This window comes from Halichoerus grypus, chromosome 3 (genome assembly GCF_964656455.1).
Source record: "Halichoerus grypus chromosome 3, mHalGry1.hap1.1, whole genome shotgun sequence".
Lineage (NCBI taxonomy): Eukaryota > Metazoa > Chordata > Mammalia > Carnivora > Phocidae > Halichoerus > Halichoerus grypus.
This window is the reverse complement of record NC_135714.1, coordinates 20,213,784-20,227,049: the sequence shown is the minus strand read 5'-3', so window position 1 is coordinate 20,227,049 and position 13,266 is coordinate 20,213,784. Positions and strand designations below refer to the sequence as shown.

The 13,266-nt window shown below is 41.9% G+C and overlaps 1 protein-coding gene across 4 annotated transcripts in view; it reads right to left on the bottom strand.

Annotated features, from left to right (window-relative positions):
- Positions 1-12,918, bottom strand: part of ANAPC4 (anaphase promoting complex subunit 4) — a 40,351-nt gene extending 27,433 nt beyond the window's left edge. For all 4 annotated transcript variants that reach the window (XM_078068465.1, XM_078068464.1, XM_036090625.2 and 1 more), the window contains exons 1-11: positions 12,785-12,918; positions 12,555-12,693; positions 9,613-9,718; positions 7,794-7,926; positions 5,306-5,380; positions 5,145-5,171; positions 5,008-5,052; positions 4,263-4,347; positions 3,483-3,587; positions 1,540-1,623; positions 337-423 (exon numbers count right to left, since the gene is read on the bottom strand). In XM_078068465.1, coding sequence (XP_077924591.1) covers positions 337-423; positions 1,540-1,623; positions 3,483-3,587; positions 4,263-4,347; positions 5,008-5,052; positions 5,145-5,171; positions 5,306-5,380; positions 7,794-7,926; positions 9,613-9,718; positions 12,555-12,683 — 876 coding nt within the window. In that variant the 5' untranslated portion in view covers positions 12,684-12,693; positions 12,785-12,918. The remainder of the gene's footprint in view (positions 1-336; positions 424-1,539; positions 1,624-3,482; positions 3,588-4,262; positions 4,348-5,007; positions 5,053-5,144; positions 5,172-5,305; positions 5,381-7,793; positions 7,927-9,612; positions 9,719-12,554; positions 12,694-12,784) is intronic.
- Between the last annotated feature and the right edge of the window lie 348 nt (positions 12,919-13,266).

The following is a 13,266-nucleotide window of genomic DNA, read 5'->3' as shown; positions in this document are numbered from 1 at the left end:
AGCATGACTCCCTTCCTTTTCCTTAAGCTTCCTTCAAATCCTTATTTAAATTGATTATCTGACCATCGGTTCGTGGAGAATAGACAGTCAGCTCTTCCAACACCCATCCTGACTCTCCACGCCCCACCTGCTCCACTTCACAGACCCACCTAGGTTGTCCTGATGCGAGGAGAGCCCTGCCTCTCTGGGGAAACAGTGTGCGATCAGACCAAGCCATCTGAAAGCTTGACCTTCACCTTTTACAAACCCGACCAGTATCCATCAGGTAGCTCGGAAAGTCAATGAGGACAGCGTGCCCACTTCCACTCCTTCCAGGGGAAACCTCACAAACATTACCTGTACAAACTTGGTGAGACGAGAATCCATCTGCATCAGTATTTCTTCCCAGGCTTCACACATACACGTTAGTGACAAATTTATATACTATTAACAAGAAGGGAAAAAAAATAGCTATCAGAATAGTAAAAAAAAAAAAAAAAAGAAACTACATAAATCAATTTGCTAAGTAATATATGCTTCTTCCTGCCAACTATCTCAAAGAAATCCAGAATTTACTTTCAATCATTTTTAACTCACCCTGTGAAAGAGAAGACCACAGCTAATGCTTGATAACCACTTAACTATCAAACATTCGGAAATTAAGTTTTTATCTGGTAAAACAGACATCCTCCAGCTTTTTATATGTATGTTTCATGTACACGAACTGTCAAAATGCTGGTTGAGTCAGCTATTCAATTTTCAAACAGAATCCTTAAAAAGACACCGATGTGCAGAAATCTTTGACATCAAGTAAGCCAGGGACTGTGGCAGACTGAAAAAGAACAGCCACAGTTCTTTGTAGCTCCTCTATCCAGAAGCAGACTCCATCTCCCTAGTCCCTGAATCTGGGCTGGCCTTGAGTCTTGCCGTGACCGACACACAGCAGAAGGGACACCGAGTCCAAGGCCTCCAAAGGCTCTGCACGTTCCCCCTTGCAGTCCTGACACCCCTGCTGTGGCCGCCACTTCAGGAACGAGCCCGCGCTAGCCTACTGGGAGATGGCACACGGGGAGCCACCACGGCTAAGAGACACTCAGACCAGCCAGCTGGCCACTGACGCACGACCGGGCCAGGCTGCGATGAGCTGAAGCTGGCCCGGATCGGCAGAACCTTCTAGCTGGCCCAGCCCAAACTGTGGACTGACTAAGACACTGACCTACAGAACCATGGCTAATTTGGGTTGGGTGTTTATGTACAAGAGTGAACTGATATGATGGCTGTTTCCCATAAGGCTTGATTTGCAGCAAGCTTTTTCAAATTCCAAAATGTTATTTCACTTAGGGGATTATTTTTAAAAGATTTAAACTACTTTTTTCTTTTCTGGTGGGAATAGATTTTCAATTAAATTCCTTTTTCTTGTTAACAGACATTATAAGATTATCAGAATAGACACTTTATACCACAGACAGCTTTACAGAATAAAATTTGCAAGTGTTTTATTTATAGACTGTTAGAAACTTAAGAGTAAATATTCACATAAAACAAGTTACAAATAAATACCTGTAAAAGTGCTGAAATGTGAGTAAACTTTCTAGCCATCCGAGTTACTTCAGGTAAGAAAGAGTACAATAGATTGGTTTCAAGCTATAAAATCAAAATAAAGTGAGTTACAATCACACACACTTCTTTTAAAGATAAATCAGTCCCAGCTAAAAAAAGAAAAAAATCCTACAATTTAGAAGAGTCAAGGTCTAAGTATGTATCAGAAAGACTATGTCTGAATTCTGCTACCTTTGAGCCTAATACTTTGGAGACTAAAAGAACAGAACTTTAGGATTTTCTAATCTGCCATGTTTAAGTGTGCACAGGTCACCCCTCTCTAGGTTAGCAATGCCATCTCCATAGCTAGATAAATATAATAATCTATTTTGTAACACTATTATGAGAAATTTAAGAAATGATTACAAATACACATAAAAAGTTTTTAAAGAACTATAAGCTACTGATAAACACAAGCTAAATATCCATTACAATGGTGTAAGAATTATCTTAATAAAGCTGTTATTTAAAAAAAATACCCATAACAAACTTCAAAGAAATAGTGAATCATTTTATTACAGCATCAAATGCAATCCTAGAAATCATATTTTCACGGAACCTTAAGATGAAGAGTAAATATGACCAACTATTCTGGGGAATCAGGAGGTCAAGAGTTCCCTGATGCTCTGAATACAACAATGAATACTGGAAAGCATCAGACACAGTGCATCCTGCATCTTTTTGTTCTACTTTTGTTTGAGAATTTGCGCATCCTTAAGCTAAGTAGCTGGGTTATTTGGCATGAAAATCTAGGGAAGGGGTGCCTAGCTGGCTCAGCTGGTGGAGTGCAACACTTGATCTTGGGGTTGTGAGTTTGAGCCCTATGTTAGGTGTAGAGATTACTTAAAAATAAAATCTTAAAAAAAAAAAAATCTAGGGAAGACTTTCCTAAAGGCAAGGCTACAATCTAAATACTCTATTGGAGCCCACATAGTTTCCACAACCTACAATATACACAGCATACAGTACAAAAGGTGTTTTCCAACTTTTTTTTTTTTTAAGATTTTATTTACTTATTTGACAGAGAGAGAGAAATCATAAGTAGGCAGACAGGCAGGCAGAGGGAGAGGGAGAAGCAAGCCTCCCGCTGAGCAGGGAGCCCGATGCAGGGCTCGATCCCAGGACCCTGGGATCGTGACCTGAGCCGAAGGCAGATGCTTAACGACTGAGCCACCCAGGCACCCCAGTTTTTCCCAACGTTAATTGATCACCTTACACAAGAGGCAATGTGTTGGTGAAGAGCACTGACTCTGGAGCCACCCTGCCCAGCATCACTTCCATATGAGTGATACCGAGCAAGTTCTGCAGTTTCTACTTATCTATAAAATAGAGATAATAATAGGACCTACCTATTAGGTTGCTGTGAGGATTCAAATGAATTATACTGAATCACTCAGTACTTGGCACATATTAAACAAATGATAAGTATTAGCTTTTATTATTTTTAGGATCAGAGCCCTAAGAACACACCTGATAGAGGGGTGCCTGGGTGGCTTAGTTAAGCGTCCAACCCCTCATGATCTCATGGGTGGTGAGATGGAGCCCCATGACAGGCTCTGCGCTCAGCACAGAATCTCCTTGGGATTCTCACTCCATCTCCCTCTCCCCCTCCCCTTGCTCACACTGTCTCTCTCAAATACATAAGTAAATCTTAAAAAAAAGAATACTTGGTACAAAGATAAACTGGTATAGCAACCAATTAACATGGTCATTAATAAACTATCAAAACACTGTTTTTATGAAAACTATACTGGGCCCTGGGAATAATGAAGTGTTCACTAGAGTAAGATTCTATATATGAGATTTAGAAGCTCCAAGTTGGTTTTTTTTTTTCCTTGCTTTGTTTTAATAACACCTTTAAAAAATGAATTTACTGTCTGCTGCTACCAGGTTTCCACACTTACCTGGAAGTATGAGACCTCCGAAGCACTGCCAGCAGAAACCTCTGTGACCACTGACAATGATTTCAAATCACTGGATAAACACAATGCAAGACAAGTACCAACGATCTGTAAGAGAGTCAAATCCCTTGGTCCATTTAGTATTATTGCTAGTCTGCACCTGCTTATAATACAGGCAACAGAAACTCATGGAACTCTCTAAAGCAGAAACACACACGCCTGACGCCTTCCACGCATGTGCAGGAGGGAAGGTGTGTGTCCCCCCAGTCCACACCCCTCATGGACACACACCCCTCCATCGGGGGTCCCAAATCAAGTGCTGGAGAGCCTACAATATATCCTCTTCCCCTCAGAAATGGCAAGAATAGGACGGAAAAGCTGTGGAGAAGACCGAGACTTAGCAACCAGCACAGATCTGGTCCTAAGTAGAAGATCGCTCCTCATGATGTTCATCACGTTCCAGTCACAAACTGTAGCTCTAGCCCTGACTACACACTAGAAAACCATTGAATCATAATCAAGTGTATCATGTCAATCTTTTTCTTAAGAAAAACTTGATTAATTCCACTAATAGTACCTGATCTTCATAGATACCCTATCACCACTATTTTATCTTAGTAATAAAATTATCCTCTTAACATTTAAAAATGAGTAACTCCAATAACTGAAACTGAGAAAAATACCCTAGTGTTTTAATTTTTTTTTCAAAGATCAGTTAGCTGGTATATTCTAGGTGGTATATTCTAAGAGAAATGACGTGGAAAATTTTAAAGGAAAACTTACCCCCGTGACTCGAGCAATTTTGAACATTCCATACGCATAAAGCTCGATAAATCCAGAGCTTCCTCCGAGGACAAGAATATTAAGCCTAATTAAAAGGAATGTAACAAGCTGAGGACATCAGAGAAGACCGAGTTCTTAAACCAAGATATAAGTTGTTCTTGCTCTCAGATAATCTGCATGCTGAGGCTTCCCTGTGGGGAAACTGAAACCCCAAACAAATTCACCAATACTCAATATTCAATCACACTGGGCTTCTTCCTTTTCTCAAAGGAACATAAATTTGCCCTAGCCTAAAAAACATCGGTTTATAGTAAAATAAGGCTATAGTATTTTAACAACTACTGTATTTATATACTCTCAATAACAACACAATCCTTTTTCCACCTAATAGAAAGTGCCGTTAGTTGTTTCACGGCTCTGATGCTAAATGTATTAAAAGGGCTTTAAAAACTTGAAATATTTAATTTTGATTTTAGAAACGCTAGTAACATCTATCCTCCTTTACTTATTAAAATAAACAGAGGTACATTATAGTATTATTGAACTTGACACAATCAAAGACCATACAATAAAAACAAGTAAATAATAGACACTAATGTCTGTATATTGTTCAGTGGTGTTTGTCAGCAGGGAAATAACATGACACATAAAGGAACTGCCCTTGAAACTCTGAACTCTTGTCTCAAATATCAAACACCAACTTTAAGAAATTAGACTTGTTATTTAAGATATTTACAAACTTTACCTGACGTCTCCCAAAAGCTTAATAATTTCATCAGAATTTTCTTCACTAAAATATAAAAATAATTGGGTTACCTTTCAACTACATCTTTCAACTAATAAAAGATTATTTTACCTGAAAACAAAAAAGGCGTATCTTACCTAAAAATTTTTGAGGTGTTGCTGTAACTAGAGAAAAACAGAGACTAGTGTAAAAAGCAATAGAAATATGTTTTTAAAAACACATGAGAAAATCATCACAGCGTCAAAGGAAAGAGAAATCTGCAAGATGGATTCCAATGAAATTAAACTCTGATACTTACTTTTTTGGCAGGGTAGGTAGTTTAGGTAAGAGAAGATTTGATTCATCCTCAGCATTATAAAAGGATGTTAGAACACTGAAAAGAAAAGCCAAGAAGAAGCATTACTAAAACACCAAAGATTTTACTTGTCTTTCCATTAAAAAGTACTTTTTTTAAAAACTGCCCAGTTTTACATATTATATACATTACCAAGTAAACAGATGCCACACCTACTTTACTATTATAAAACAGTCATTGTAATAATCACAAACAACAAACAAAAAAATAGGAAATTCTTCATTTACAAGGGGCCTTGTTTCTGGGGGGAAAAAACCCAGCCACTTTACACTTAGAGGAATAAATATTAATAAATAATTTTCTCTATGTATTCAGTATTAGATACTAAGAATTTAGGATTTTTTTTTTTTAAAGATTTTATTTGAGAGAGAGCAAGCAAGAGAGAGAGAGAGAGCATGAGCAGGAGGAGGGGCAGAGGAAAAGGGAAAAACAGACTCCTCGCTGAGCAAGAAGCCCGACATGGGGCTTGATCCCTGGACCCCAGCATCATGACCTGAGCTGAAGGCAGATGCTTAACCGACTGAGCCACACAGGCATCCCAAGAATTTATGATTTTTTTTAACTCTCATCTAAGAACCATCTAAACATATATGAGTACCAAGGGTGAATGGGTTTTAAAGAACACTGCAGTAATTATCTCATTTAACTGTGGGTTCTACGGCTTATATACATTTGGGGATTTGACAATCCAGCAAGTATCTAAGACGACACCATGCATTTTGAAATAGTCTTGCTTATTCCCTTTTCTCAATTTTACCTCCAAATAAGCGTGGTAATAAATGAGTGAAAAGGTGACTTGGCACACGTTTTTTTCCCACTTTAACACAAACTTGGTGTCCTGAGAGATCCTGGAATCTCCACATTATATTTCTAAACTATTAGTAGAAAGTATGTTAGGGATACACTTAGCAGGTACCTTGAATGGGATAGAAATGACATGGTATACTCTGCTCCTCTAAGCATTGATAAATTCACATGACCATTTGCAACCCTGGATTATTTGATGATGCATTAATTATAGATAAATGTTTTATCTATAGTGAATTTCAAACACCAGGTGAGATCCTTATTATTCAATTTTTTATAGACTCCCCCTTTAGTTAATTTGAAATTAACTTAAAAGTTTATTAGAAAGGAAAAACTGGGGTGCCCGGGTGGCTCAGTCGTTAAGCGTCTGCCTTCAGCTCAGGTCATGATCCCAGGATCCTGGGATCAAGCCCTGCATCGGGCTCCCCGCTCGGTGGGAAGCCTGCTTCTCCCTCTCCCACTCCCCCTGCTTGTGTTCCCTGTCTCGCTGTGTGTCTCTCTCTGTCAAATAAATAAATAAAATATTTAAAAAAAAAAAAAGAAAGAAAGACTATTGGTAAGAAAATTATCACATTTCCTAAAAAAAAAAAAAAAAAATTTTATTTTCAGTATTAGGTAAACCCATTTATTCTTTAGGCCATCTTGACTGCAAACCTGGTATATGACTTGAATGTAGACTAAGGCAAAGTTATTTGCATGAGACCAGGAAACTATCAAGACCACAGACACAGAAAGAACTCATTCAACATCAAAACAAAGCACTGAGGAGCACCTGGGTGGCTCAGTCAGTTAAGCATCTGCCTTCAGCTCAGGTCATGATCCCAGGGTCCTGGGATGGAGCCCCACATTGGGCTCCCTGCTCAGCGGGGAGTCTGCTTCTCCATCTCCCTCAGCCCCTCCCTCTGCTCATGCTCCCTCTCTCTCTTTCTCAAATAAAATCTTTAAACAAACAAAACAAAACAAAACAAAAAACCCCAGAATGCTCAACTGAGCACTTTTTGTACTCCGAGGATATTTACGAAGATGCAAAAAAACGCCCAAGCTCCGAAAGAAATGGGTGGCAAAAAGGAACAAAGAACCTCAATTTGCTAATCAGTAATTTTAATTTCTATTACTTGAAAGTACAAATCACTACCCATAGAATTTCACTCATACGTGGAATTAAGGAAGAAAACATGAACACACGGGAAGGGGGGGAAGAAAAAAAGGAGAGAGGGAACCAAGCCATAAAAGACTCAATCACAGAGAACAAACTGAGGGCTGATGGAGGGAGGTGGGTGGAGGATGGGTTAATGGGTGATAGACATGAAGGAGGCCACTTGTGATGAGCACTGGGTGTTGTATGTAAGTGATGAATCACTGAATTCTACTCCAGAAACCAATACTGCACTGTTAACTACCTAGAATTTAAGTTAAAAAAAGAAAGAAGAAAGCACTGATATTAACTACTAAAAATAACAAAGAAAAATCTTAGCCCTTCAGGCATATAAACTGAAAACCCAAAGTTAAATGCAGCGTGCCCATGCTCAACACTCAGATCCTCCCAGGTGTCCGTTTTAATCCCGGCAGGCGCACAGCTGTCCCACGGCGGCTGCTGGAGTCGTCCTTCCAATCCTTCCTCTACCTGCTTTCTGCAGTCACTTCCATCCAATGCATACAAGACACTGGGGCCTCCACAGAGAAGGAGTGCAAGCTTTCAGGTTTCTCTACATCGCACAAAACGATTTTCTTGGTGTCCGCAAGAGCAAAGGCCAAAACTGAAACAAGAAGAGACGATGAGGACAACTTACTGTAACAGTCAAGAAAATGAAATGGCTATTTCACTTCTTGCCCAGTTTTACTATTTTAAATGCATCATCATCATAGAAATTATTTAACCTAAAAATCCTTCCTTTAAATAATATTTTTAAAAATGGAAAGCTATCTTTACATGTTATGCTGTCATCTAAGCTTATTTTCAAAGGCTCAAACTCTCATGAGTGACTGACTACTTTCTCGGGTACTGCACTTAACGTCTTACACATCTTACACATCAAAGCCTCTGGACTGGAGCCCTGCTTCCAAGCAGAAGATACAGAACAGGTCTCAACAGACAAACAATAATATCCTATCACCAAGATATGCTGGTCTTGTGACGTGCCTAACGGTGAGAAGTGATTCCATCTGCTTAGTTCTTAGAAAGTTCAGTATTCCCTTTTGTTCCTAACCCTTAATGGGAAACGAGACCATCAAATGCTGATGAGTCTTGTTTCTTTCACTGTGGCTGAATTATCTAGTATAGTTTCTCCACACAGGTCACTAACATCTTCCTAACACATCAAATTAAGAATTTCTAAGTAGAGGGCTATGCATTTCATGGTATACCAAGACACACAATTTTGCAAGATGTGAGGCAACCCACATCTCCTCTTTTTCAAACAATTTAAAGCAATCTTGAAATAATCCTTACCTAAAAAACCTTATTTCACTGTCCAAAAACACAAGGCGTATTTTTTTAATGATAAAAAATTCATCTACTTATATACATTTCAACACACACAGACTTTCATGATTTATTTTTGAGATTCTGGTGTTTTTGGATGAATAGTGCAAGATCTCATGATGTTACTTATAACAGTCCTCTAATTTTACACATACCCTTTTTTTGTTTTTTATTAAAAGATAAAACGAGAGCTGAACAGGCTTTCCGGGTGTTTTTACAGACTCATTTATATTTACCAGAAAAAAATTAAGCAATAAGGAATACATATCATTTTACAAAAATGATTCAGTTTTTTTCCTTAAAGCACCAATGATAACAGATGAACTTTAAGCTGTATAATTTATAGCATTTTACTGTATTGACTCTGTGTACAGCAGCTCAAATCACGACTGTCATTGCAAAAACAACAGGTGGAAGCGTAAGAAGCTACAAAATAAAGGGCACGCGGAGAAAGAGGAAGGAATGGGGTCAGAGCTGATAGTCCTTCAGGTGAGACAAGCATTCGTGCCAAGAGAATATTTATGAGCTACACATTTAATGTTAACATACATTTTGGGGAGAAAAGACCACAGTGGTACTCGACAGACTAGTGAATGGTAGATGGAACGTGGGCCATCAGTGCGGGACAAGACAGCGCCAAGAGCAAAGCCTAAGTATTTTGTACATTCCACAGATTTTATTCTAGCATTACCTTTGCCAAGAAGTCAAATTTCATTTGAGAGAGATCTCAGCCAAGAAACAACATAGTAAAATTAATCTCAACTCTATGAAAACACTTCAAAGCTTCCAAAAAGCAAAGCTCCCAAGCTGATATTTAGTATACAATAAGAATATAATAAGAACAATAAATTCTTTCAGGAAATAAGCTTTCTTTACAAAATACTTTTTTTGTTAATAATAATAATAATAATAATAATAATAATAATAATAATAATGTATCTTCAAAGAATCCTATCATTACGTTTGCCATCTGGTCTCCAAGCCAGACAGGTCACTTCCTTTCCTGTATTTTCATTTGGTGGAAAACTCCAAACTCGATGAAAACTTGCAAGTCGGTGAAGTAAAACCTAAGACAAAACAGATACATGGCAAAAAATTAAAAATCTATTTCCGAAACTGAAATAAACCTAGATCCTCACTATAAATCTTTAAATATAATCTCAAGCATAATATTTAGCTATCAGAAGAAATTAGAAGACAACAAGGTCTGAATGAACTGAAGGTATATTCAAAGCGATGGGTGAAACAAGACCTAATTTAACCCTGTACTCTATACATTTTCCTATCTTCTATGTCAATAAGAGACTTATCTTTTAGAAAGAAATAAGGTTGTCTAAGAAGTTCATGACAGAAAAAGAAATAAGGAACATAAAAAGCAGAAAAGTAGCTGTAATAGTCAAATAACACCAAACTTGGAATCAGACACCTTGGGATGGAATTTCAGCTGTGTTGCTTACTGGCCATAGGTCTTGGGCAAGTCACTTAGCCATTCTAAATTTCCACTTCCACACGGGAAAATTCCTAGGGTCAAGATGTGCCCCAGAGCTCCTTCTGACTCAGAAATAAGGCTGCCCCTACTCCATCCTCTACACAACCACTGAAAATAAGGAACTGCATGCATCCCTGCAGACCCTCCCACACCTCAGGTCCCCACACTCACAGCTTCACCTCTCCCACCTTTAGCTCACAGCACTCTTCACTCCTGGTACATTGGCCCCCACAGGGAATCCTTCATTCCCTAAACACAGTGCTCTTCTCCGAGCCTGTCTCTGCCATCCCTTATTTCCAAAACCTTTCCTCTGTGCCCTCTGAAATTCACAACCAGGTATCATCAAGATGCCCATATCCATCTAAAACTAATGATGTAATGTATGGTGATTAACATAATAAAAAAATTACTGGGGAAAAAAAAAAAGATGCCCATATCTTCCTTCTCTTCTCTGAAATGTGTTTCTCACCCAAGGACACCGCTTTCCAGCAGGATTCTCAGGTAATAGCCGTGCTGCATCCCATGTTCCCCATTCTACTGGGTCAGGAGATGAAGGTGGTTTCCTCCTTGATTCCCGATGCCATTTCTGGATGACTTTTCTTCTCTAAAATCCTCTAACTCTGAATCATATGCAATCACACCATACTACCCACTACCCCTCTTAACTGCAGTTCCCTAAAGACCCCTAGGCCATCCCCCTCATTCCTGGAAGATCTGGACTCCTGTGTGACTCACTCATGCTTTCCAACACTATTCATCCCCATTTTTGGTGATTTCAAGAGCTACGATGTCCTGGCTTTTCAGTGCTCAACTACCTTTCTTCCAATGGTCATGTCTTCTACTCACCTCAGTCACTCCTGGGGTCATGCCCTTGACCTTGTCCCTACAGTTACAAGTGCTGCCATAATGTCTCAAACCTCCCACCTTCCATCACTGTCTCTATCCTTCTAGTTCATCCCTACTAATACCCAACTTCAATTCTTCAACCTCACCAAGTCCTACAACCCACTGATCCCACCTACTCATTGTCCCTCACTCACACATGCCCCCACTTCCATACTTAATCCGAGGATCATCATTACCATCGCCCCTCTGACATGTAACTTTAACTCCCTTGCATCTTTCTTGCTATGTCACATTCGCAAAACAACAACCCTGGTGAAACCCAACCATGCCTACACCCACCCAGTCGAACAGAACAGCAGACACAACCGTGCTCACTAGATTCCCTCAAACTACAAGACCACTAACCTCCGTGGCTCTTACCACTGACCAGCAATCTTATTAAGTGTCCCTAGTCCGCCTGCCTTGTCAGCTTTTCATACCCCGCCTTTCCCCTCAAACTTCCAATATTTTCTCCTCCATCCTCACTCCTGGACAGCACTCTCTCTTCTTCACTGAGGAAATGGAAACAAGTGCCCACTATTACATCTACACATCTAGTCGCACCGATGCCCCATGCTCTCCCTTCTGGCCTGCTGCTCTGGCTCTCCTCTCTAGAGCACGAAGAGTTCCACGGCGCAGTGGCCAAGGAGAGGGACCAGAAGACATCACGGAGGGCCTTGAGAAAGGAGCCATCAAGGCCTGATGAGAAGCTCTCAGTAGTCAACAGAGTGAGGCAGCTTTGCAGGCTGCTAAGTATTCCTTACCACCTGGTGGCCACGCCGGTCTGCACACAACACAACTCTCACCTGGCCAGGTAACTCTCAGGAAACCTGCCCAAAGGCCAGAGGAGGAAAGATGCAGAGCCGAAGGTTTCCTCACACAATGGCTGCCAGGTAACCAGGCCTCTCAGGAGGAAGGCAGAAGCAGCGGGTATAGAAGCCTAGTGCGATACGCACTAGAAACGCTAAGTGACAACACTCATGTACACTCCGTCAGGACCCCAGGGAAGCAGCACTCCCTTCCTAAATGTAAAGGTATTTTTAATAGGAGGTGGCGATCCGGTCCACAGTAGGAAACCTGGACAAGGGATTCTGGATTTTTTAACCTATCCTCTGCGGCAGCTACATGCATGCACGTTCGCAGCTCCGGTATGACAGTAACTCATCCTCCTCCTGTTACGAAACCGTAAGCGAATTCAGGGCTGGGTCTGTGGATCTACTATTTCTAGTTGATGACTGACACATTATGGGCTCTTAAAAAGCCCATTTAACAAATGACTAAAAGAGACTCGGGAAAAGCAGGGCTGTGCGACTATGCTGTGTGAAAACTGTTGTTTTCGCCATGAAATACGGGAAATGGGCACATAAATGATCCTCCCCGTATATGCTCCCTTCTACTTCCACCTAAGGTTTACAGCTGCTTGGAAAGGAAGGGGGCGGGGTCCACATGCGGCCCAGCGAGTCCACAAAAGGGGAAACTGAGGCTGGGCCAGGCTGCAACGCGCTCGCTGTCGGGTCGGGCTCACTCACCTCGCCCGCCGTGTTGGCCAAAGCGATGAGATCCCGCTTGGGTGACCAGACCAGGAAAATGATCTCCTGCGGCAGCTGCTTCTCTCCCACCACCCGGAAGGACGGAAAACAGGTCGGAAAACGCAACATGGGGGCGGCCCTGCAATGACACCCCAGTCAGAGGCCGGCTGGGGCCTCCCGCGGCCGCCCCGTCCCCGGCCCTCCCCCGAGCGCTCCGACCCCGGCGGTACCTGGGAGACCCCTCTCCGCGGCCTACGCGGTCCCGGAGGCCTCTCCCTCCCTCCACGGGTCGCGCGCCCGCGCCGCCCCGCCGGCCCGCCGCCGCGCGCTGCAGGCACTTCCGGCGCCCGGACTTCCTCGCGAGAGGACCAGGAGGCGCGCCGGGCGGGGGCGCGCCGGGCGGGGGCGCGCCGGGCGGGGGCGCGCCGGGCGGGGGCGCGCCGGGCGTTCCCGAGGCCGCACTCCCGCCCGCAGGTAAGGCGTGGTCCCACGTGTGTACGCGCGCCCGCCGGCCTCGTACGTTTTCCGGGAAATTCGCTGCTAGGGGGTCAGTGGGCGGGCATAGGTTTGGGGGTGAGGCCTCAGAGACTTCGAGGAAAAGGGACGCAAACACTAGGTTCTGATCGGCTGGAGCCTCCCTTGACAGCCTCTAAACGGGTAGTTAACAGTCCCAGTTGCTCAGTAGAAGCACCTGGAGAGATTTATTTTTTAA